At 40.0% G+C, this 22,458-nt stretch overlaps 1 protein-coding gene across 1 annotated transcript in view; it reads right to left on the minus strand.

Moving 5' to 3' along the window:
- The window catches only part of ANAPC4 (anaphase promoting complex subunit 4), a 33,996-nt gene extending 11,929 nt beyond the window's left edge, over positions 1 to 22,067 (minus strand). Inside the window, exons 1-18 of the mRNA XM_025921433.2 lie at positions 21,776 to 22,067; positions 18,692 to 18,797; positions 16,822 to 16,954; positions 14,984 to 15,058; positions 14,835 to 14,861; positions 14,698 to 14,742; positions 13,983 to 14,067; positions 13,205 to 13,309; positions 11,368 to 11,451; positions 10,189 to 10,275; positions 9,716 to 9,780; positions 8,940 to 8,982; positions 8,754 to 8,830; positions 7,189 to 7,289; positions 7,056 to 7,107; positions 4,006 to 4,061; positions 1,430 to 1,479; positions 173 to 229 (exon numbers count right to left, since the gene is read on the minus strand). Of these exons, the coding sequence (XP_025777218.1) occupies positions 173 to 229; positions 1,430 to 1,479; positions 4,006 to 4,061; positions 7,056 to 7,107; positions 7,189 to 7,289; positions 8,754 to 8,830; positions 8,940 to 8,982; positions 9,716 to 9,780; positions 10,189 to 10,275; positions 11,368 to 11,451; positions 13,205 to 13,309; positions 13,983 to 14,067; positions 14,698 to 14,742; positions 14,835 to 14,861; positions 14,984 to 15,058; positions 16,822 to 16,954; positions 18,692 to 18,797; positions 21,776 to 21,904 (1,377 nt within the window). The 5' untranslated portion in view covers positions 21,905 to 22,067. The remainder of the gene's footprint in view (positions 1 to 172; positions 230 to 1,429; positions 1,480 to 4,005; positions 4,062 to 7,055; positions 7,108 to 7,188; positions 7,290 to 8,753; positions 8,831 to 8,939; positions 8,983 to 9,715; positions 9,781 to 10,188; positions 10,276 to 11,367; positions 11,452 to 13,204; positions 13,310 to 13,982; positions 14,068 to 14,697; positions 14,743 to 14,834; positions 14,862 to 14,983; positions 15,059 to 16,821; positions 16,955 to 18,691; positions 18,798 to 21,775) is intronic.
- Between the last annotated feature and the right edge of the window lie 391 nt (positions 22,068 to 22,458).

Consider the following 22,458-nt stretch of genomic DNA (forward strand, 5'->3'; position numbering starts at 1 on the left):
TTGAATTTACAGGCTCTAAGATGAGTACTGCCATTAATTAGTGCAATAGTTTATAAACAGCACAACTGCTAAGAATGTCAATTAAATTGGATTAAATGTTAATTACTTCTATCACCCAGGTTTATTGCAATTATTTAAAAAAAAAAACATTATACAAATACCAACTTCCTACCTCATTGAAATGTTCAGTAAGAAATTCAGCAACAAATGTAATATCTTTTTGAGTCATCTATCAAAACCAAAAAGGAACAAAAAGAAAAACAAATTAAGATAAAGCTTCCCAATATCTTGTATCATGTAATGTAATATCTACTAAAAGCTATGGTATGAAGAGGCAAAGTTCCTTCAAAGAAATATCAATATAAATCCAAAAGATTATGCAACTGTGAGAATATGAAATCTTGAAGCTCTGACAAACAAGTCATTAAACATTTAAATCCATTTTCCAATCAGCTAACCCAACAGCTACAGAATTCTTACGGCCTAAAGTTCTTTATTATTTTAGAAATAAAATACTAATTTATTTAGTAATTTACTTAGTATTTACTGTTTAGTGATTTATTATTGTGCTAAGACTGGTGTGCAGGGTGCCTGCTTTGGGAGAGGAGACTGTGACCCAGATAAGCAACCTCAACCTGAGCTAAGAGCTGATGCCTCGGGGTCGGCCTCTACTTCTTACAGTGACCCTGCCTCCATTTCAGCCCTCAAAAATTAACACGCTGAGGTCCCCCCAACAGTCAACACACTTTATCTCCTCAAATAAAGGTAAGAGTAATATCAGAGAAACAGCTAACGTGGACCTCCCTGGTTTGCAAGGCCAGTCACCCACAGCGTAAAAGATCTACTTCTTGTCAGAGTCTAAGAATGGCGATCCTGCATTCATCCAGTCCACTGAGGCTCATTTTAATGTTCTCCATTTTTTCAGGCCCCAAATGACCTAAATCTACCTGCATGAGAGCTTGGACAGAGGTGAGAATGAGTGAACTGCAGAAATCAGGTGGGAATTTGGCCCTGGTCTGAAAGATTTTACTTAAATTCCATTGCCACCTGTCTCAATCCTTATAAAGAGAAACTACTGTTTACCAGACATCAACATAGGTAGTAATATCTAAAGTACTAGATTTCCCAGGAAAATAAAAAGGCATTCAAGACCTAATGAAGTGAAAGAATACAAGCACCCTACATAATACAAATTATAAAATTTTATATAAATATGAGAACTATAAAATTAGACAGCCACAGTTAAAGGCATTTTGAGAGATGAAAAAACAAACTTCTTAAAAAAAAAAAAAAGGCTTACTAAGATATATTTAGCATCTATAGCCTCACATCTTGTAAACTAGTAACCGTGTAAGAATACCAAGGTGACCAGCAAAGCTGAGCTCAACCAGAGCCACATTAACACACTGGAAAACGTACTACCACGAACTACCTTATTCAGCTCCGGAAGCACATGGTCTTCTGTCATTCTCAACATCGCTGAAAACAGAAGTTAAAAAACTGTCTTTAAAGGAAAACTACAGACATAACTATAGATACATTTCAAAGACAAAATGTGTTTCACTGGACTAAATCCTCAATATTCAACAAGGAAAATCACCAAGGAAAACTTACTTTTCTTCTAAAAACTAATGCGTGAAGAATTTAAACTTGATTTGTATTTTCAGGTTCAAAATGGCTGGTCTCATGATCCTGAACTATTATTTTTTATTTTCTCCTTCAACTCAACCCGTTGCCACTCCAGACAGGCCAGTCTGACTGCTGCCTTGTGTGAAGACTGTGCAGGGAATCCTCTTCTAACATATGATATTTCTTCTCATAAAATCTGCAAGCACTTCTTGCCTCCAAAAGCCTTAGAATACCCAACAAACATGTTTCTTTCCCTTGGGTTTTCTGTTACACAAAAACATTTGCACTAAGATTTACATGCATATACGTACATTTACGTATATTTATACACTTTCTTTAATTAATCTGTGGTTGATTCATATTGTCCTTTCAGAGGGCTGTGTTTTTTTATTTTGTCCACCTAAATCAAGGAGTATGCCGCATGTGCTTTTACAGAGTGTTTGAATATCCCTCTTAATTGCTTTTGGTCAGGAATAAGCATGCTGGATGTGATTCTGCAAATACATATTATTTTAGAAACTGTTCTTAATTACTTCAAACTTCTAAATATCTAAAAAACAAGACATAATCTAGTTCCATTCACTCATTCATTTACTCACCCAAAAATTACTATGGGTGCTAGGAAGATATCAGTATAAAAGAGGTTCCTGCCTTCATGGAGGTTACATTTTACAAAAGAGCAAACCAAGGATGCACAGCATCCTAACCAGTGGCAGAGCCGAGATTATAATATAAGCAGGTCTCTGGGGCTCCTGGGTGGCTCAGTCGGTTGGGCATCTGACTTTGGCTTAGGTCACAATCTCACGGTTTGTGAGTTTGAGACCCACATCGGACTCTGCTGACAGCTCAGAGCCCAGAACCTGCTTCAGATTCTGTGTCTCCCTCTCTCTCTGCCCCTACCCCACTTGTGCTGTCTCTCTCTCAAAAAAGAAACATTAAAAAAATTAAAAAATTAAAAAAAAAAAAAAAATCAGGTCTCTAGTTCTCCAGTCCAGTGTGCCTTCTACAATGCCCTGTTCTAATGGGAAGGACTAAGCAGTAATTCATTTCTCCTCTAATCAGGCTTCTTATGAGAATTAGGACATGCAGTAGGAACATAAACTGCCTAAAGTACCCCAACAATTATGAGTAAAACCCAACCTCATCTGTAAAAGAAAGTCATTTCTAAGATCCCATTCAGTTTTAACATTGTAACTCATTCTAATTAACATTTCTGATATTAAACAGGCTGGCCTGATAAACACTCTGGCTCCCCATTCTGGCTAGCGTTGGTACAGCTTTGAGGAAAAAAATAAAGAATTTTACATGCCAACATCTGTAGATCACATTCTTTTTTTCATAAATGCAATTATATTAGGCCGACAAATACAAGTCTGTTTATAAGATATCTGAATTGAAGAGTCAGGCATTTGTTTAAAAGATGTGAGCACATTACAGATAATTTACTTTCTATTTTATTTACCCTTTAGAGTTTTAACAAACTCAGATAAATCCCATTTATAACTAAATTTTGCCTATGTTGGAAGGGAATGTATGCTGGATTATTTCAAAGATATTAAGAGGGGTCACAAAAATAGTACAAATGGACCTACATAAAATACACTGTAGAGTAAGCATTAAAACACTTAATGTCAAGTCAATAAATACCGGTTAACTACCTGCAAATGAAAAGAGATACTGTGGAGATACAAAGAAAGGCTACCAATGGTCTGCATTCTATTTAGCTAGGGCATTAGCGTCCGATAGGAAGGATAGTGGAAATTTTCTAGTTCGGTGCTGTTCAACATGATAAGCACTAACAATGTATGACTACTGAGTACTTCAAATGTGGATAGCATGACTACAGAACTTGAACATATAATTTATATAATTCCAAGTAATTTAAAGAGCCACAGGGGGCTATTGGCTATGATAATGGACAGCACAGATCAGAAACAAGATCAGGAATAAAACAGGAAACAAGCTACTCAAGGACAGAGGCTAGTCTTTGTTTTTTTCCCCCCTTTCTTTAAAAAAAAAATCTAACTCCAAACAGTGCCTAGTACATAGTAGAGATCCACATATGTTATTTTAACCTAAGCAGACATTACAAGATTAGAAAAAAAAAAAAAAAAAAGATTAATCATCAGTGAGTGAGAAACCATCAAAGCTATAAGTTACATCTGCGGGGAGCTGGGGCCGGGTGGGTGTGCAGAGGAAATAAGACTGGCCATGTGCTGAAAGCTGGTGAACCAGTGAAGGGTAGAAGACGGTTCATTTATACCATTCTCTGTTACAGTTACTGGAAATTTTACTAGAGTAACTTAAATATTCTAAATTGATACTCCCACAATTTTTAAAGAAGCATTAAAGTAATGTTTCATTCAATTAACTTACCCACATAAAGCCAGCGGAAAAAAGCTTTGAAGTTTTTCATACTACTATCTATAACTCTGAAAAGAAAAAATAAAAGAAATCAGAAATAAAATTATTATACAGGGTTCATGTACCACTGTTCAATTGTTGTGGGATACAATAACCCTTACCATTCTATTTTATCCTATCTGGAGGACATCCAAACCTTTAGAAAAGATATTATAAATCAAGCACATACCTAAAAATAAAGCTTCAGGAGAGCAAATCCTGGTTCTTTTCAAAAATAAGGCAAATAGCTCAGATTCTGACTGGTTATAACAGCCTTGCCACAAACTGTGTAATAGTCTTTCCCAGCATTCAGTCAAGTATGAAATCCTTTTCCAACTTTGCAAATAAAAGAAGTCAGAAAAAAACCACTTTCAGCATTATTCTCAGTTAAAAAAAATACTCACTGGTCAGTATGAAGAAAAAACATCAACGCCAACAGAAAAAACATTATTACCTATTTGTACTATGTCACTACCTCTGGTATCAGTGGACATTATTTCTGGAAGTTGGAAGCATTTTTGATGCTTACAGTAACTGATCTCCAAAAACTCAATTTCCTTGAGCTTTACACAAATGCACCCCTCAAATTCCAATGTTATAGGTGGAAGCCATCTTTGTCTTGATCAAAAGGCTTCTAAATAAGGACATGGGTATCACTTCTAAAAAATCTTTGTAAGTTCACATCTACAAACAAGATAACTACTCTAAGTAATATGCATTATTCACTCCCAAGTCTCAAAGTCCCTTCCAAGCAAGAAGTTCCATAATCTACTGAGACGTGGGTCAGCATCATTAACCTATCTCTATACAGTAAAACAGACTGCCACGTTTATGGGACCAAGCAATGTAATCAAAACGCTCCTGTGGCAAAAATGAAAAAAGAAAGAAAAGTTCCTTTCTGCCTTTCCCAATCAATACTCTGACCCCTACTGCAGGCAATCCCTGCTGTTAGAGGGTAACATCAAAGTTCTCACTGCCTCAATTTCCCCACCTATCACCTAAAATAATAATGCTACTTTGTCCAAGGGATCAAGAAGCAAAATGAACTTTTGTTCATATTGAAAAGTGATCACAGAAAGCTTGATATTTCATATTTACTCTCCGTAAATATGGTTAGCCAAAAAATAATCAACACACAGGAAAAGCAAAGTCATTTCTCCTCTCGTTTTGTATTCTTAGCACAAGTGTCTACAACCTCTACCTTCTAAAACCCCGTTAACATGGTAATGGATCGGTGGGGAGGCGTGCGTTATAAACTCACGAAAACAAAGAGGACGGCAGAAAAGAAATCAATTTCAGAAGTGTCAGAAAGGGCACATGACTGATGAGGCTCAGCAGAGGCGGCTGCATTTTAGAGAATCCATGGAGAAGACCCCGGAGAGGAGCAATCCACCCCGCAGAGTCCCAGGGACTCTCAGACCCTGGACATGTCAGGTCCACAACAAACGAATGGGGTTCTTCCAAGAACCCGAATAAGCCGGGAAGAGTGGAGGTGGCTCTGTGCGAGCGCTGGCGGCCACAGCCAGCTTTGCGCTCCGCACTCAGGCCGGCTTTCTGTTGCCCCTGCGTACAGACCTTCCACGCGCTTTAAACTGCCTCATGAATCAAGAGGAGGAAATTGAGCATCGGGTATTTGAAGAAAGCTCGCAACCAGAGACCAAGACAAACCCAGGAAGTGGAAATCCTTCAGGGGAACAGCACACTTCTAAAAATATCTAATTAAGGTCCACAGGGATGTGAAAAGATGTCATCTACAAAACAAGAGCACGGCTTTGAAAATGATTAAAGAACTAAGAAAACACTTTTGGATGGAAAAACTAGGACTGCCATGATGAAGCATTCAATGCAATGGTTCAGGTAACAGTCACGTCCTCCACCACACCTCGACTATTTATTCCACAGTTCACAGCCTACACGGTCACCGGCAACTGGAACCCTCTAAATCTCAATGTGAAGCATGCCACTCACCAACAGCCACCTATCTTCCCAGTGACCTCTCTCCAGGACCCCAACCTCCGTCTCACGAAGACCACTGCCTACTGGTTCCACCACCTCCCATCCTGCCTCCCACCCACACCAGCTCCCCGCTTCCTCCTAAACCAGCTTATATTCAAGGTTCATTTTAATCATGCTCTGGTTTTAATTCCCTCACTCCCCTGTCGCTTCCCCTCAGTCACCAGGCCTACCAAATCTGACCGCTCACCTGCTCCGTGCCCCAGCACGGTCAGCTGACCCCAGCCAGAGAAACCCTGCAGCCGTGGGGACGGCTCTCACTTCCACACTCATTCATAAGCACTAACCCAGGGCCCTCGGCACCACCAGCAGCCGCCTGTTTAGTCGCCTGTTCACCCTCCCGCTAGACAACCGGGTCACAGCTTTTCCTTTATTCCTAAACCACCTCCCCACCCTTACCTTCAGCTGCCGACAAAACATTCCTATTTCATTAAGACAATCAGGACAACGGGAAGCGAATGTCCCCAAGCCCCACGTGCTCATGTACTAGCATCTGGGTCCCTTCCCACAGCCTTCTCTCCTGTAATTGTGGATAAGCTCTTGTTCCGGCCCACTCCCCCATGCACCACATGGCCATCCCCTCCCACACTCCTGCCCCAGCGATCCTCTCCTCAATCTGCCAGCATCACTTGTTCCCCTTTGAGGAGAACATGGCATCATGTATAAATACGCTCTAACTTATCCCATCGTAAGAAGACAGACCCGACAGCGGCTCCCAACTACTGGCCATTCCTTTACAGCCAAACCCCTCAAGGGACATTTGCTGTTTTCTTTGCATCTGCTCTCATTCTGTATCTGCAGAGGGGCTCGGAGGGAGGCTGATGGGAGAGTAAAATGCCACTCTAATGTTATTAGCTTGTTTAATTATCTTTAAACTGTAAAGATACAGTTTTGATAAAAACTTAAAAACTCACTTTAAGAAAATCATGACAATTTGCTGGGTTCTTACTTCTAAAAAAAAGAGTAAAGTGTTCTCAGGTCAATGATGCCAGGTAACCCCTCATACTTACTGAAGAAGTTCATTTGCCTTGAGTATGAAAGAACCCACCGCAGTAATAGCATCTAAAAAGAAATAAATAATTACATGTCATTTGTCAAATGAGGAAAGCGTGTTTAATGTATTCTATGGAACAATTAAGTTACCTTCGATTCCTGCAGCATCCAGTCCAAGAGGTTCGTATTTTTGCTTCCATGAAGCCATTCCTTTCAGTTCACTCAAATGGTACAATAAAGACTCGGAGCCACTATCAAAATGGAGCAGAAATAAATTACTGTCACTACCATCATCAAGGTGGCAGACACCGGCTACCTTGCCTAAACATTTCTAAACTTCCAGAAATAAAAACTGAAAGCAACCTTAATTTTCTTTCTATGAGAAGTAATTATTTCTCAAAATTTTCTCTAAGATGGTAGCAGAATCATTTGGTCATCATGACTGAGATGAATATATGACCACAAGGTTAAATTCTGTAAGGTCAAATTATGTTCCACAGTCAGCCCTGGCACTTTTAAGACAGTCATGTGGCCATCTTATTCACCCAAAAGCCATCAGTGTAACATTCAACAAATATTGTTTAAGCTCCGACTTCAGGTCAGGCACTGTGCTACGTGCTAGGGACATAATAGTGAACAAAACTTCATGGCACTGACAGTCTAAGGGGGAGGACAGTCACGGCCACACAGTCAGGCAGGGTATCATTCCAACTACCATAAATGCCTTGGAGGAAATGCATACGATGCAGGTGTAATGAAATAACCTAATTTGGGGAATTGGGAAAGACTTCTCGGAAAAAGTGGTATTTGAGCTGAGACCTAAAGAGTCTGAGTGAGAACTGGGTGGGAGCATCCCAGAAGGCAAGACAGATGCAGAGAAGCCCTGGGTAGGAAGAAAAAATGTCAAGTCTGAGAAGGTCACCAGTGTGCATGAAGCAGAGAGGCAGGCGTGTTAAAGGCCACGCAAAGGTTTAGGTCCTAAGAGCCACAAGAAAGCACTGGAGGTTTTTAAGTAAGAGTGACATGATCAGAACTGCTGTGGGGAATAGATTTGAGGGGCACGAATGTCCTTGTGGACCGGAAACCAGGCCAGAGGGCACTGCAGTGATCCAAGGGACAGGTGACGTAGAAAGGGCTAAGCACTCAGCATAAAGGAATTTATCAAAATTTAAGTGAAACACTGAACATTCATATGCAAACTGCTTCACCAAGGGAGCTGGGGATAGAAACAGAACAAGACTTAAAGGTCAGAGACACAGTCTAATTGTGACACTTAGTAACTTCAGGCCAGCCATACGACCATTCTGGATTTCAGTTTCTTTTTGTGTAAAAAGGAGGACAATAATTATCAATACCTTGTCAGGGTGTTAAATGTACAAAACAAACAGTATGCTTGGTAAACTCTAAAATGAGAAACATATTTAACTTCACTGCTCAAAAAAGGGTACATCCCTTTTTCAAAATATACCTCCTGGTTGTCTGGCTGAGAAAAGCCCACACAGAGAACCTACACTGGTAAAAAGATGTCTGAAAATGATTTGCAGCATTACCATTACTGATTCTTTAAAAATCTTGGGCATTCCGAGATTCCCCTCAAGTGCCAATGCAACAATTTTAGCTAGAAAAGGCTCAAAATGAGAATGCCAGATGATGAAGGAACACCGACACCACGTACATATAGATGCAACACCAAAAATTCAACACCACCTTCATACCTCTGTAAGTGACTTATAACCAATTTTTGTATACTGGAATATGATGACTCTATAGACTGGCCAAGCTTTTTTAAGCCCTAATTAAAAGAAAAAAATATATTTAGCATATAAGATATTGCATGCTGCTCTAAAAAAAATTAAGCACGTGAAGATAGCCATTTACATAAAAAGATACTTTATCTGCACCTTTACTGTTAACTGGTTCATTAAGAGGGTCTGAAGTTCAGCACTACAATGAAAAGAAAAGTATTTTTAGTCTTCTCCATTCAAAATGTGAATGCATCACTTAAAACTTTTAAATTTCAAAGCAAAAACATTTTTAAACAAAATAAACAAAAAGAAATAGTCCAACAAAAATTAAGACTTTGTTATACTCACAAAAGGACAGAAAACATGAAACAATAAAGTCCAGAAACAGACTGAACTACATCTAACAGGTACTGAATGCTAAAACAGCATTTCAACAAACCCCTAAGGACAAAGTGTGATACTCAATAAATTACGCTGGGCAATTATCTAAACCTTAAGAGAAAAAGAAGTCAGTCTTCCACAGCATATAACCAAATAAATCACATCTGAAACATGAGAATAGAATATAACATAAACCATAAAAACACTCTAGAAGAAAATACAGATCAATCTTTGAATACTCTTAAGATGGAAAAGGCCTTTTTAAGAATAACATGAAGGCAGATACTGCAAAGGAAAAGACTGATCTGACCATATAAAATTCAATGTTTTTATACATTTAGAAATATATATATTACAGACACAGAAAATGATTACATGTACATAAAAAAATACATAGAAAAGTCTAGAAAGATATATACTATTTTTTACTCTCGTGCACCAGAATTTTCTACTTTTTTTTTTTTTTTACAATGAATATGAATTACTTTTGAAATAAAAAACTATTGTAAAAAAAGAAGAAAAAGCAAGGGCAACTAGTGGGAGTTTACTACCTTGCTTTCCCCCACAACAGCAAGTGCATGAATTCATCTTGCACTGAAGTGGTTGTGCTCTTCTCCTAGACAAAACGGATAAAATAATGACGCGTATTTTGAAAATGATAAGCATATGTGTGATTCAAAATTAAAATTACAGGAGCAGGACTCCCTTCCTTTTCCTTAACCTTCCTTCAAATCCATATTTAAACTGATTACGTGAATTATCAGTTAACGGAAAATGGCCGGTCGGCTCTTCCAACACCCCTGGCCTCACTCTCCACTCCACAACCTGTCCCCACCTACGCTGTACCAGTGGGAGGAAAGCCTGTCCTCTCGGGAAATAGCGTGAGGTCAGACCGAGCCATCTGCGAGAAATCCTGACCTTAGCCTTTTCCAAATCGGACCAGTTCTCCCCTGGCATCTCATAAAGCAAAGGAGGACATCATGCACTCTTTTACTCCTTCCAGGGAAAACGTCACCAACAGTACCTGAACGAACTTGGTGAGACGAGAATCCATCTGCATCAGTATTTCTTCCCACGCTTCACACATACATGTTAGTGACAAATTTATATACTATTATCAGGAAGAAAAAAATAATAAAACAGTAAAAAAAATATGTACGTAAATCAACATGCTAATATATGCTTTTTATTCTCAACTATCTTAAAGCAATCCAGAATTTACTTTCAATCATTTTTAACTCAGCCTGAGAAAGAGAAGACCACAGCTAATGCTTGATAATCACTTAACCATCAAACATTCTGAAATTAAATTTTTATCTGGTAAAACAGACATCCTCCAGCTTTTTATGTATGTTTCATGTACACTAACTGTCAAAATGCTGGTTTAGTCAGCTATTCAATTTTCAAACAGAATCCTTAAAAAGACACTGATCTCCAGAAATCTTTCACATCAAGTAAGTCAGTGACTGCGTCAGACTGAAAAAGGAAGGACCCAACTGTTTGTAGCTCCTCTATAGAGGGTCCATTTCTAGACATCTGGGCTGGCCTCATGTCTTGCTATGACCAACAAACAGAACTGACACTGAGTCCAAGGCCTCAAATGGTTTCACACATGTCCACTTGCACTCGACATCCCTGCTGAGGCCACCATGTCACAAACAAGCCTGGGCGAGCCGTCTGGAGATGACAAATGTGGAGCCATCATGAGTAAGGGACACTGAGACCAGCCAGCTGACCACTGACACATGACCAGGCCCTGCTGAGATGAGCTATACCTGGCCCAGAACAACAGAACCTTTTGCTGAGCCCAGCCCAAATTGCTGGGCTACACTGACCTACAGTACCACAAGCTAATATGGGGTGGGTTTATTATGCATAAAAAGCAAACTGGTATGAGAGCTGTTTTCCATAATGCTTTATTTGCAATAAAAATTAAAATTCAAAAATGTTATTTCACTCACAGGAATATTTTCAAAAGATTTAAACTACTTTTTTCTTTCCTTCTGGAGAAAAAGAGATGGGTGGGAATAGATTTTCAATTAAATCCCTTTTCCTTGCTTTAAGGGATATTTATTATTAGTTTATCAAATAGACATGTTTACACCACAGATAGTTAGCTTTACAGAATAAAATCTGTGTTTTATTTATAGACTGTTAAAAACTTAGAGTAAATATTCACATAAAACGAGACAGAAATAAATACCTGTAAAAGAGCTGAAATATGAGTAAACTTTCTAGCCATCCGCGTTACTTCAGGTAAGAAAGAGTACAATAGATTGGTTTCAAGCTGTAAAATCAAAATAAAGTGAGTTATAATTACACACTTCTTTTAAAGATTAAAAAAAAAAGTCCCTCCCAGCTCAAAAAAAAAAAAAAAATCCTACAGTTTAGAAGAGGAGTCGAGGTCTAAATTATCAGAAAGACGATGACCGAATTCTGCTCCATTGGAGCCTAACAGAACCGAACCTTAGGATTTTCTAATCTGCCATGGTTAGCCGGGCACAGCTCACCCTCTCTAGGTTAGCAATCCCCTCTCCATAGCTAAATAAAGATTACACACTATTTCCTAACACTATTATGAGGAATGTAAAAAATGATTACAAATACATATAAAAAGTTTTTTAAAAACTGTATGTTCCTGATAAACACGTATTAAATATCTATTGCGGGGCGCCTGGGTGGCGCAGTCGGTTAAGCGTCCGACTTCAGCCAGGTCACGATCTTGCGGTCCGTGAGTTCGAGCCCCGCGTCAGGCTCTGGGCTGATGGCTCGGAGCCTGGAGCCTGTTTCCGATTCTGTGTCTCCCTCTCTCTCTGCCCCTCCCCCGTTCATGCTCTGTCTCTCTCTGTCCCAAAAATAAATAAACGTTGAAAAAAAAAAAAATTAAAAAAAAAATAAATATCTATTGCAATGATACGAGAATTATCGATCAATAAAGCTGTTGTTTAAAAGAATATCCATTACAAACTTCAAAGAAATAATCAATCATTTTAGTATAGCACCAAATGCAATCCTAGAAGTCCTATTTCCACAGAACTTTAAGAGGAAGAGCAAATGTGAACAACTATTCCAGGGAATCAGGAAGTCCAGGGTCCCCCCAAGCTCTGACAGAACAATGAATACCGGAAAGCCTCCTATACAGCGCATTCTGCATCATTTTGTTCTACTTTTGTTTGGGAATTCATGCATCCTGAGGCTAAGTGGCTGGGTTATCTGGTATAAAAATCTAGGGAAGGGACATCTGGCTGGCTGAGTTGGTGGAACGTGCGACTCTTGATCTTGGGATTGTGAGCTCGAGACTCACGCTGGGTGTAGAGATTACTTAAAAATAAAACCTTTAAAAAAAAGAAAAAGAAAAAGAAAATCTAGGGAAGATTTTCTTAAAGGCAAGGGCACAGTCTAAATACTCCATAGAAGTCGACACAGTTTCCACAATCTACAATACAAACAGCATACAGCACAGAAAGTTTTTGCCAGCGTTAAATGATCATCGTCCACAAGAGGAAATGTGTCGGTTAAGAGCACCGACTCTGGAGCCAGACTGCCCAGGGTCACTTCCTAAATGTAGGACAACACCGAGCAAGTGCTGCAGTTTCTCCACGTGCCCGTTTACTTATCTATAAAGTGGGGATAATAACAGAACCTACCTATTAAGTGGCTGTGAGGATTCAAAAGGACTACAATGAATCACTCAGTACTTGGCACATATTAAACACTTAATAAATATTAGCTATTATTATTATTAGGACCCGAGTCCTAAGAACACACTTGGTACATAGATAAACTGGTTTAGCAGCCAATTAACATGGTCATAAATAAACCATCAAAACACTGTTTCCATGAAAACTATCCTGGGCCATGGTAATAACAGTGTTCACTAGAATAAGATTCTAAATATGAGATTTAGAAGCTCCAAGCTGTTGTCATTTTTTTGCTTTGTTTTAATAACCATTAGAATCCAAAGACGAGGATAATAAAAACCTATCAAAACCCTACAAATCTGTATTTACTCTCTGCTGCGACCAAGTTTCAATACTCACCTGGAAGTATGAAACCTCTGAGGCACCACCTGCAGAAACCTCTGTGACCACGGATAACGATTTCAAATCACTAGATAAACATAATGCAAGACAAGTACCGACGATCTGTAAAACAGTCAAATACCCTGCTCTGTTTAGTATTATTGCTAGGCTGCATCTGCTTACAATACAGGAAACAAAAATTCACAGAGCTCTGAAAGCAGAAACACACATGCGTGGCTCCTCCCACGCCTGTGGGACACGAAGGTATGTGTCTGCCTCGTCCACAAGGAGACACACACGCACACACCCCTCCACCAAGGTCCCAAATCAAGTGCTGGAGAGCCAACGGTATTTCCTATCCCTCTCAGGAATGGCAAGAAGAGGACAGAAAAGCTAACAGAGAAGACCGAGACTTAACAACCACGGCAGACCCGGTACGAAGGGAAGATGGCTTCTGTGATGTTCCTCACACCCCGATCACAAACTGTAGCTCCCACCCGGACTACAGGCTACAAAAACATTCAATCATCATCAAGTGTGTCCCACACATCTTTTCGTTATCAAAAATTTGACTAATTCCACTAACAGTCCCTGTTCTTCATAGATACCATAGGACTACTATTTTATCTTAGTAAGAAAATTATTCTCCTAACATTTAACAATGAAGAACTCCAATAACTGAAACGGAGGGAAAAAAAGGCTAGTGTCTCATTCTTTTTCCATGAATCAGTTGGCTGGTGTATTCTAGGCGGTATATTCTGAGAAATGGTATCGAAAAATTTAAAGGAAAACTTACCCCCGTGACTCGAGCAATTTTGAACATTCCGTACGCATAAAGCTCAATAAATCCAGAGCTTCCTCCAAGGACAAGAATATTCAGCCTAATTAAAAGTAATGCAACAAGCTGAGGACAACGGAGAAGATCAAGTTCTTAAACTGAGACAGAAATTGTCCTTGCTCTCAAATAATCTGCAAGCTGAGGCTCCCCTACAGGAAAGCTGAAACACCAAATTCTCCAATAGTTCATATTCAATCATAGTAGGCATACTCCTTTTTTCAAAGGAAGATAAATTTGCTCTAGCCTAAAAAGCATCAGTTTACAGTAAAATAAGGATACAGTATTTTCACAACCACTGCATTATATACTCTCAATCACAACACAATCCTTTCTAACACAAAGTGCCATCGGCTGTATCATGGCTCTGATGCTACATGTATATTAAAGAGGCTTTAAAAATTTGGAATATTTAAACTTAAATTTTAGAAACTCCAGTAACTTCTACTTCCTTTACTTATTAAAATAAATCAAAGTACAGTATAGCATTATTAAACTTGACACAATCCAAGACCACACAAAAACAAGTAAATGATACTCATGCCTGTATACTGTTCTGAGGTTTGTCAGCAATGAAATACCATGACAAGTAAAGAAACTGCCCTTGAAACCCTAAATTCTGCCTCAAGTAACAACTTAAAGACATGAGACTTGTTAAGATCTTTGCAAGATTTACCTGACGTCTCCCAAAAGCTTAATAATTTCATCAGAATTTTCTTCACTAAAATATAAAAATAAATTAGGTTACCTTTCAACTACATCTTTCAACTAATAAAAGATTATCTTAATTGAAAACAAAAAGGCAGAGCTTACCTAAATATTTTTGAGGTGTTGCTATAACTAGAGAAAAACAGAGACTGGTGTAAAAACAACAGAAATGTATTTTTTAAAACACATGAGAAAAGTATCACAGTATTAAAAGTAAAGAGAAATCTGCGATGAAATTAAACTCTGATACTTACTTTTTTGGCAGTGTAGGTAATTTAGGTAAGAGAAGATTTGATTCATCTTCAGCATTATAAAAGGATGTCAGAACACTGAAAAGCAAAGCAGAGGCATTACAAAAATACCAAAGATTTTACCTGTCTTTCCATTAAAAAATAGTATTTTTAAAAGAAATACTCAGTTTTATATATTATACGTTATGAAGTAAACAGATGCACACATATTTTAGTATTGTAAAACAGTCATTATGGCAATCGCAAACAGGAAACAGAAAAATAGGAAATTCCTCACTTACAAGGGGCTTTATTTCTGCCAAAAAAAACAAAAAACAAAAAAACCCAGCCACTTTATACTTAGAGGAACAAATATTAATCAACAATTTTCTCTAGGTATTCAGTTTTAGATACTAAGAATTTATGATATTTATGAACATATGAGTACCAAGAATAATTTTAGAGAACACCGCAGTTACCATATCATTTAACTGTGGGTTCAACAGCTTATATACATTTGGGGAACTGACAACCTGGCAGGTATATGAGATAATACTACGTATTCTGAAATACAGTACAACCTTGGATTGAGGGTAACTTGTTCTACAAGTGTTCAGCAAGAGGAGCAAATAGTTCTAATAAGTTTTAACTTGATAAACAAGAGAAGTCTTGCAATACAAGCTGCACCTGACACCAAATGTCACATGATCATAACTGAGCCAATGGTTCTTGAAATGTGCTTTGATATACGAGTGCTTTGGATTACAAGCATGTTTCTGGACCTTGCAAACCAAGGGTTTAGTGTTAAGTCTTATTTATCCCCTCTTCTGAATTCTACCTCCATATTAAGGTTAGTAATAAATGAGTGAAAAGGTGAAAAAGTGGTGACTTGGCAAACCTTTTTTCCACTTTCATACAAACTAGGTGCCCTTTGAGACCCTGGAATCTCCATATTTTATTTCTAAATTATTAGTAGAAAGTATGTTAGGGATACACTTTGCAGGTACCTAGAATGTCACAGAAATGACACGGCATACTCTGCTCCTCTAAGCATCTATATATTCACGTGACCATTTGCTTACCCTGATGATGATGGGTAGCACATATCTAAATTTGCTATATTCACTGTTTTATCTATAGTGAATTTCAAACACCACGTTACATCCTTGTTATCCAATTCTTCACAGACCCGCCCTTAGTTAATCTGATATTAACTTAAAACCTAATTAGAAAGGAAAAGCTACTGAAAACAAAATTACCATATTTCCTAAACAAAAAAAGAAAAAACCTTTATTTTCAGTATTAGCTAAACCCACCTATCCTTTACACCATCTTTACTGCAAGCCTGGTGTATTATTTGATTGTAGACTGAGGCAAAAAGTTATTTTCATGAAGCAAGGAAACTATAAGGACCATGGATACAGAGAGAACTCATTTAGCATCAGAACAGAGTGCTCAATTTAGCACTTTTTGTACTCAGGATAACTACTAAGATGCAAAAAAACAAAGCTCTGCCAAAAATAGATGGTGAAAAGAAAAAGAACCTCAATTTGCTAATTAGTAATTTTAATATCTATTACTTGGAAGTATAAATCACTGATATAAACTCCTAAAAATAAAAAAGCAAAGAAAAATCTTAGCCATTCAGGCACTATTGGTCCAGTAAAGAAAACACACATTTTTAGAAGAAAAAAAATCTAACAAAGCATTAAAAAAATGTCACCTTGATAAACTTAAAACCCAAAGTTAAATGCAACGTGTCCATGGTCAACACTCAGAGAGTCTTAAGTCTCCATGTTAAAAAACGGAAGCTGCACGACTGCCCTGCTGTAACTATCGGGGTTCTCTGTTTAGGACTCCACCTGCTTTCTGCAGTCACTTCCATCCAATGCATACAAGAAACTGGAGCCTCCACGGAAAAAGAGTGCAAGCTTTCAGGTTTTTCTACATCACACAGAACAATTTTCTTGGTGTCAGCAAGAGCAAAGGCCAAAACTGAAACAAGAAGAAACAATCAGGATAAATTATAGCAACGTTCCAGAAAACTAAAGGGCTATTTCACTTCTTGTCCGGTTTTACTATTTCAAATGCATCATAATCATAGAAATTATTTAACCTAAAAATCCTTCCTCTAAATACTATTTTAAAAACTGAAAGATATCTTTGCACATAGTTTTGCTGTTATCTAAGCTTATTTGCAAATGCTCAAACGTTCATGAGCAACTTACTACTTTCTCGTGTGCTGCACTTAACATCTTACACCTCAAAGCCTCTGGACCGGAACCCTGTTACCAAGCGGAAGATACAGGTCTCAACAGATAAACAACAGCATATCACCAAGATTTGCTTGTCTTGGAAGTAATTCCATCTGCTTGGTTCTTAGAAGGTTTTATATTTCTTTTGTTTCTAACCCTTAATGAGAAACAAGGCCATCAAATACTGAGGTGAGTTCTTCCTTTCACTGTGGCTGAATTATATTGTACAGTTTCTCCACATAAGTCATTGATATCTTCATAACAAACCAAATTTAGGAATTTCTAAGTAGACGGCTTTGAGTTTCATTGTATACTAACACATGCAATTTTGCTGGATGTGAGGCAATCCAGGTCTCCTCTTCAAAACAAATTAAAGCAATCTTGAAATAATCACTACCTAACAAAACTTTATTTCACTGTCCAAAAACACAAAGCTTATTTTTTAATGATTAAGAAATCATCTATCTATATGTATATATGTGTGTGTGTGTGTGTGTGTGTGTGTGTGTGTGTGTGTACACATACACAGTGTAATCAACATACACTGACTTTCATGATTTATATTTGAGACTCTGGTGTTTTTGGATGAATAGTACAAGATCTCATGATGTTATTTATAAAAACCCTCTAATTCTACACATACTTTTTTTTTTTTTTTTTTAAATAAAAGATAAAACAAGAGCTGAATAAATGGAGTACAGCCAGAAACAGCTGAGGCTTTCAGGGGGTTTTTGCATACTCATTTATATTTACAAGAAAAAAAAATGAGCGATGTGGAATACATATCATTTTACAAAACAATTCAGCTTTTCTTCTTAAAGCACCAATGGTAACAGATGAACTTTAAGCTGTACAATTTACAGCATCTTACTGTATGGACTGTATGTGCACAACAGCTCAAATAACTACTGTCATTGTAAAACAACAGGGAAGGAGAGAGTTTACTTGTCAAAGCCATAACAAGCTACAAAATAAAGGGCACCAGGAGAAAGGTCATACAGAAATGGAAGGAATGGGGTCAGAGCTGAGAGTCCTTCGGGTGAGGCAAGCATTCGTGAAGACAGAATATTTATGAGCCACACATTTAATGTTAACATACAATTTTGGGAGAAAAGGCCACAGTGGCACTGAATGGACTAGTGAATGGAAGATGAGCTTGGGCCATCAGTGCAGGACAAAACAGCATAAAGAATAAAACCTAAGTATTTTGCATATTCCATCAGATTTCACTTTAGGAGTTATCTTTGCCAAGAAGTCAGATTTCTCTTTAGAGAGATCTCTGCCAAGAAACAACATAGTAAAATTAATCTCAGTTCTATGAAAACACTTTAAAGCATTCCAAAAAACAAAGTTTCCAAACTGATATAAGTATACAATAAAAATATAATAAGCACAATAAATTCTTTCTGGAAATAAGATTCCTTTACAAAATTCTTCTTGTGAATAGTAATGTATTTTTAACTAATCCAGTTATTACGTTTGCCATCTGGTCTCCAAGCCAGGCAGGTCACTTCCTTTCCTGTATTTTCATTTGGTGGAAAACTCCAAACTCGATGAAAACTTGCAAGTCGATGAAGTAATACCTAAGACAAAGCAGATACAATGGCAAAAAATAAAAACTCCATTTCCAAAGATGAAATAAACCTAGATCCCTGCTATAACATCTTTAAAAATAATCTCAAGTAGGGGTGCCTGGGTGGCTCAGTCAGTTAAGCATCCGACTTCGGCTCAGGTCATGATCTCGTGGTTCCTGGAGCTTTCTGCCATCAGTGCAGATCCCACTTTGGATCCTCTGTCTCCCTCTCTCTCTGCCTCTCCCCCATGAACATGGGCACGCACATACACACACACTCTCTCTCTCAAAAATAAACAGTTTAAAAAAACAATCTCAAGCATAATATTTACTATCAGAAGAAATTAGAATTTAGAAAGGGCTAAATGAACTTAAGGTATACTCAAAAAGATGGGTGAAACAAGATCTAATTTGATCCTGTACTCTACACATTTTCCTATCTTCTAGGTCAACAGGAGACTTATCTTTTAGTAAGGAATGAGGTTGTCCAAGAAGATGATGACAAAAAAATAACATAAACAGCACTAGAAAGGTAGCTGTAATATGGTCAAATAACACTAAACTTGGAATCAGACACCTCGGTATTGAACTTCAGCTGTGTCACTTAATGGTCATAGAGCTTGGACAGGTCACTTATTCTAAATTTCCACTTCCACTTGGGTAAATTCCCACCATGGAGGGTCAAGATGGTGCCTACTGAGTCAAAACTAAGGCTGCCCCTGCTCTATCCTCTATCCAACCATTGAAAAGAAGGAAGAAAAGGCCTCAAAACTGCACATGCTCCCGAAGACCCTTCCACACCGTCTCAGTTCCCCACACCACAGCTTCCCCTCTCCCTGCCCTGTCTCACAGCGCCGCCCTTCACTCTCAGTACAGGGTCCCCCACAGGGAAGCCAAGCCTCCCAAGGAATCCTTCATCCACTAAGCTCAGTGCTTTTTGGAGCCCATCTCTGCCATTCCCCACTTCTGAAACGCTTCCTCTGTGCCCTCTGGAATTCACGGTCAGGTACCCTTAAGGTGTCATCTTCATTCTCTTCTCTGAAACATGTTCCTCACCCAAGGACACCTTTTCCCTGCAGGATTCTCAGATGACCGCCATTTTGTACCCCATGTTCCCCATACTACCCGGCCAGGAGATGAAGTAGGTTTCCTCCTTGATGCCCAATGCCATTTCTGGATGACTTTTCTTCTCTAAAATCCTCTGTGAATCAGACCCAGTCACATCATGCTACCTACTATCCCTCTTAACTACAGTCATCTATAGACCCCGAGGCCATTCTCCTCATTCCTGGAAGATCTGGACTCCTCCCTGCCTCATTCATGCTCCCCAACGCTATTCATCATCTTTCCTGGAGATTTCAAGAGCTACGGTGTCCTGGCTTTTCCGTTCTCAACTGCCTTTCTTCTAATGATGGCGTCTTCAACTCACCTCCGTAACTCCCAGGGTCATGCCCTTAACCTTGTCATCATTTCAGCTACAAGTGCCGCCATAATGTTCCAAACCTCCCACTTTCCATCGTGCCTCTATCCTTCCAGCTCATCCCTACTAATAACCAACTGCAATTCTTCCACCAGGTAGGAACCATGTCATACAACCGACTGATTCCACTTACTCACTGTCGCTCACTCACACATGCTACTTCCATACTTAATCACGTTAGAATCCAAGGTTCATCATTACAATCGCTCCTCTTCCGTGTAACTTTAACTCTCTTGCATCTCTCTTGCTAGGTCACACTTGCAAAACAACCCTGGTCAAACCCAACCATGCCTGCGCCCACACAGTCCAACAGAACAGCAGAGACACAACCATGCTCACTAGGTTCCCTCTCAAACTACAAGACCACCAACCCCCCGTGGCTCTTAATACTGACCAGCAATCTTACTACACTTCCCTAGTCCACTTGCCTTGTCAGCCTTTCATACCCCCTTGTCCCCAAACTTCCAATATTTTCTTCTCCATCCTACACAGCGCTCTTTCTTCTTCACTGAGAACATGGAAACCAAGTGCCCACTATTACACCCACACACCTAGTCGCACTCAGGCCCCATTCTCGCCCGTCCCTCCTACACTAGGAGCTGTGTGGCTGTACTGTCTGCAATCCTCTCTAGACCATGAGGATTTCTGAGGGACGGTGGCAAAGGAGAGAGACCAGAAGATTTCATGGAGGGACTTGAGAGAGGAGACATGCGTACCCGGTGAGAAGTCATTAGGAGTCATTATAGTGGTGCAGCTTTGCAGGCTGCTAAGTGTTCCTTACCACCTAGTTTCCAAGCTTGTCTGCACACAACACAACTCCCATCTGGCCAGGCAACTATCAGGAAACGTGCCAAAAGGCCAAAGGAGGAAAGATGCACAGCTGAAGGTTTCCTTACACAATGGCTGCCAGGTAATTAGAAACTCTCGGGAGAAAGGCAGACACAGCGGATTTAGACTTGATGAAGCTACAAACAAGAAATGCCCACTGAGGACACTCAGGGACCTTTCACTCTCTTGCTAAATTAAAGGTATTTTTACCAGGAGGTAGCTATCCGACCCACGGTATAGAGCTTGGACAACAGATTCTAGATTTTGAAACACGTCCTCTGTGGCGGCTACATGCACGCACATTTGCAGCTACAAGATGACAGTAACTCTTTTCTTCTGTTACTAAACCCTAAGCAAATTTAGGGTAAGGTCTGTGGCTTTACTACTATGTCTGGTTCATGAGTGTTGCCTTATGGGCTTTTAAAAAGCCCATTTAACAAATAAATGACTCAAGGACACTTGGGAATGCAGCACTGTGCGAAAACTGTTGTTTTTGCCATGGAATACGGAAAATGGGCCCATCAATGATCCTTCCCTTATAGGGGCCCTTACACTTTCACTTAAGGTTCACAGCTGCTTGGAAAGGGCGTGGTACACAGGCGGCCCGGCAAGTCCACAGAACGGGAAACTGAGGCTGGGGCAGTCTGCAACGCGCTCGCTGTCAGGTCGGGCTCACTCACCTCGCCCGCCGTGTTGGCCAAAGCGATGAGATCCCGCTTGGGTGACCAGACCAGGAAAATGATCTCCTGCGGCAGCTGCTTCTCTCCCACCACCCGGAAGGATGGGAAACAGGTCGGAAAACGCAACATGGGGGCGGCCCCGCAAGGACACGCCAGTCGGAGGCCGGCAGGGGCCTCCCGCAGCCGCCCCGCCCTCGGGCCTTGCCGGAGAGCTCCGACCCCGGCGGTACCTGCGAGACCCGCCCCCTCAGCGGCCCACGCGGCCCGGGAGCCCTCTCCCGCCCTCCACCCACCGCGCGCCCGAACCTGCGCACCGCGCCGCCGCCGCCGCGCGCTCCGGGCACTTCCGGCGCCCGGACTTCCTCGCGAGAGGACCAGGCGGCGCGGGCGGAGGGCGCGCGGGCGCGCCCCCGAGGCCGCACGCCTGCTCGTAGGTGAGGCGTGGTCACAAGCGTGTGCGCGCGCCCGCCGGCCCCGGCCCGTTTCCCCGAAATTCGCCCCTCGGCGTCGATGCGCAGGCGTAGGTTTGGGAGTGAGGCCTCAGGGACTGCGGGGGTAAGAAAAGGAGCGCAAACTTTTGGTCCTCATCGGCCGGTGCCTGCATTGACAGCCTGTAAACGGGTTATTTTCAGTCCCGGTTAGAATCACCTGGAGAGATTTTTTTTTAACCCCGCCGCGGTAGC

Source organism: Puma concolor, chromosome B1 (genome assembly GCF_028749965.1).
Source record: "Puma concolor isolate L17-30 chromosome B1, mPumCon1.1.hap2, whole genome shotgun sequence".
In the NCBI taxonomy this organism is placed as follows: Eukaryota; Metazoa; Chordata; class Mammalia; order Carnivora; family Felidae; genus Puma; species Puma concolor.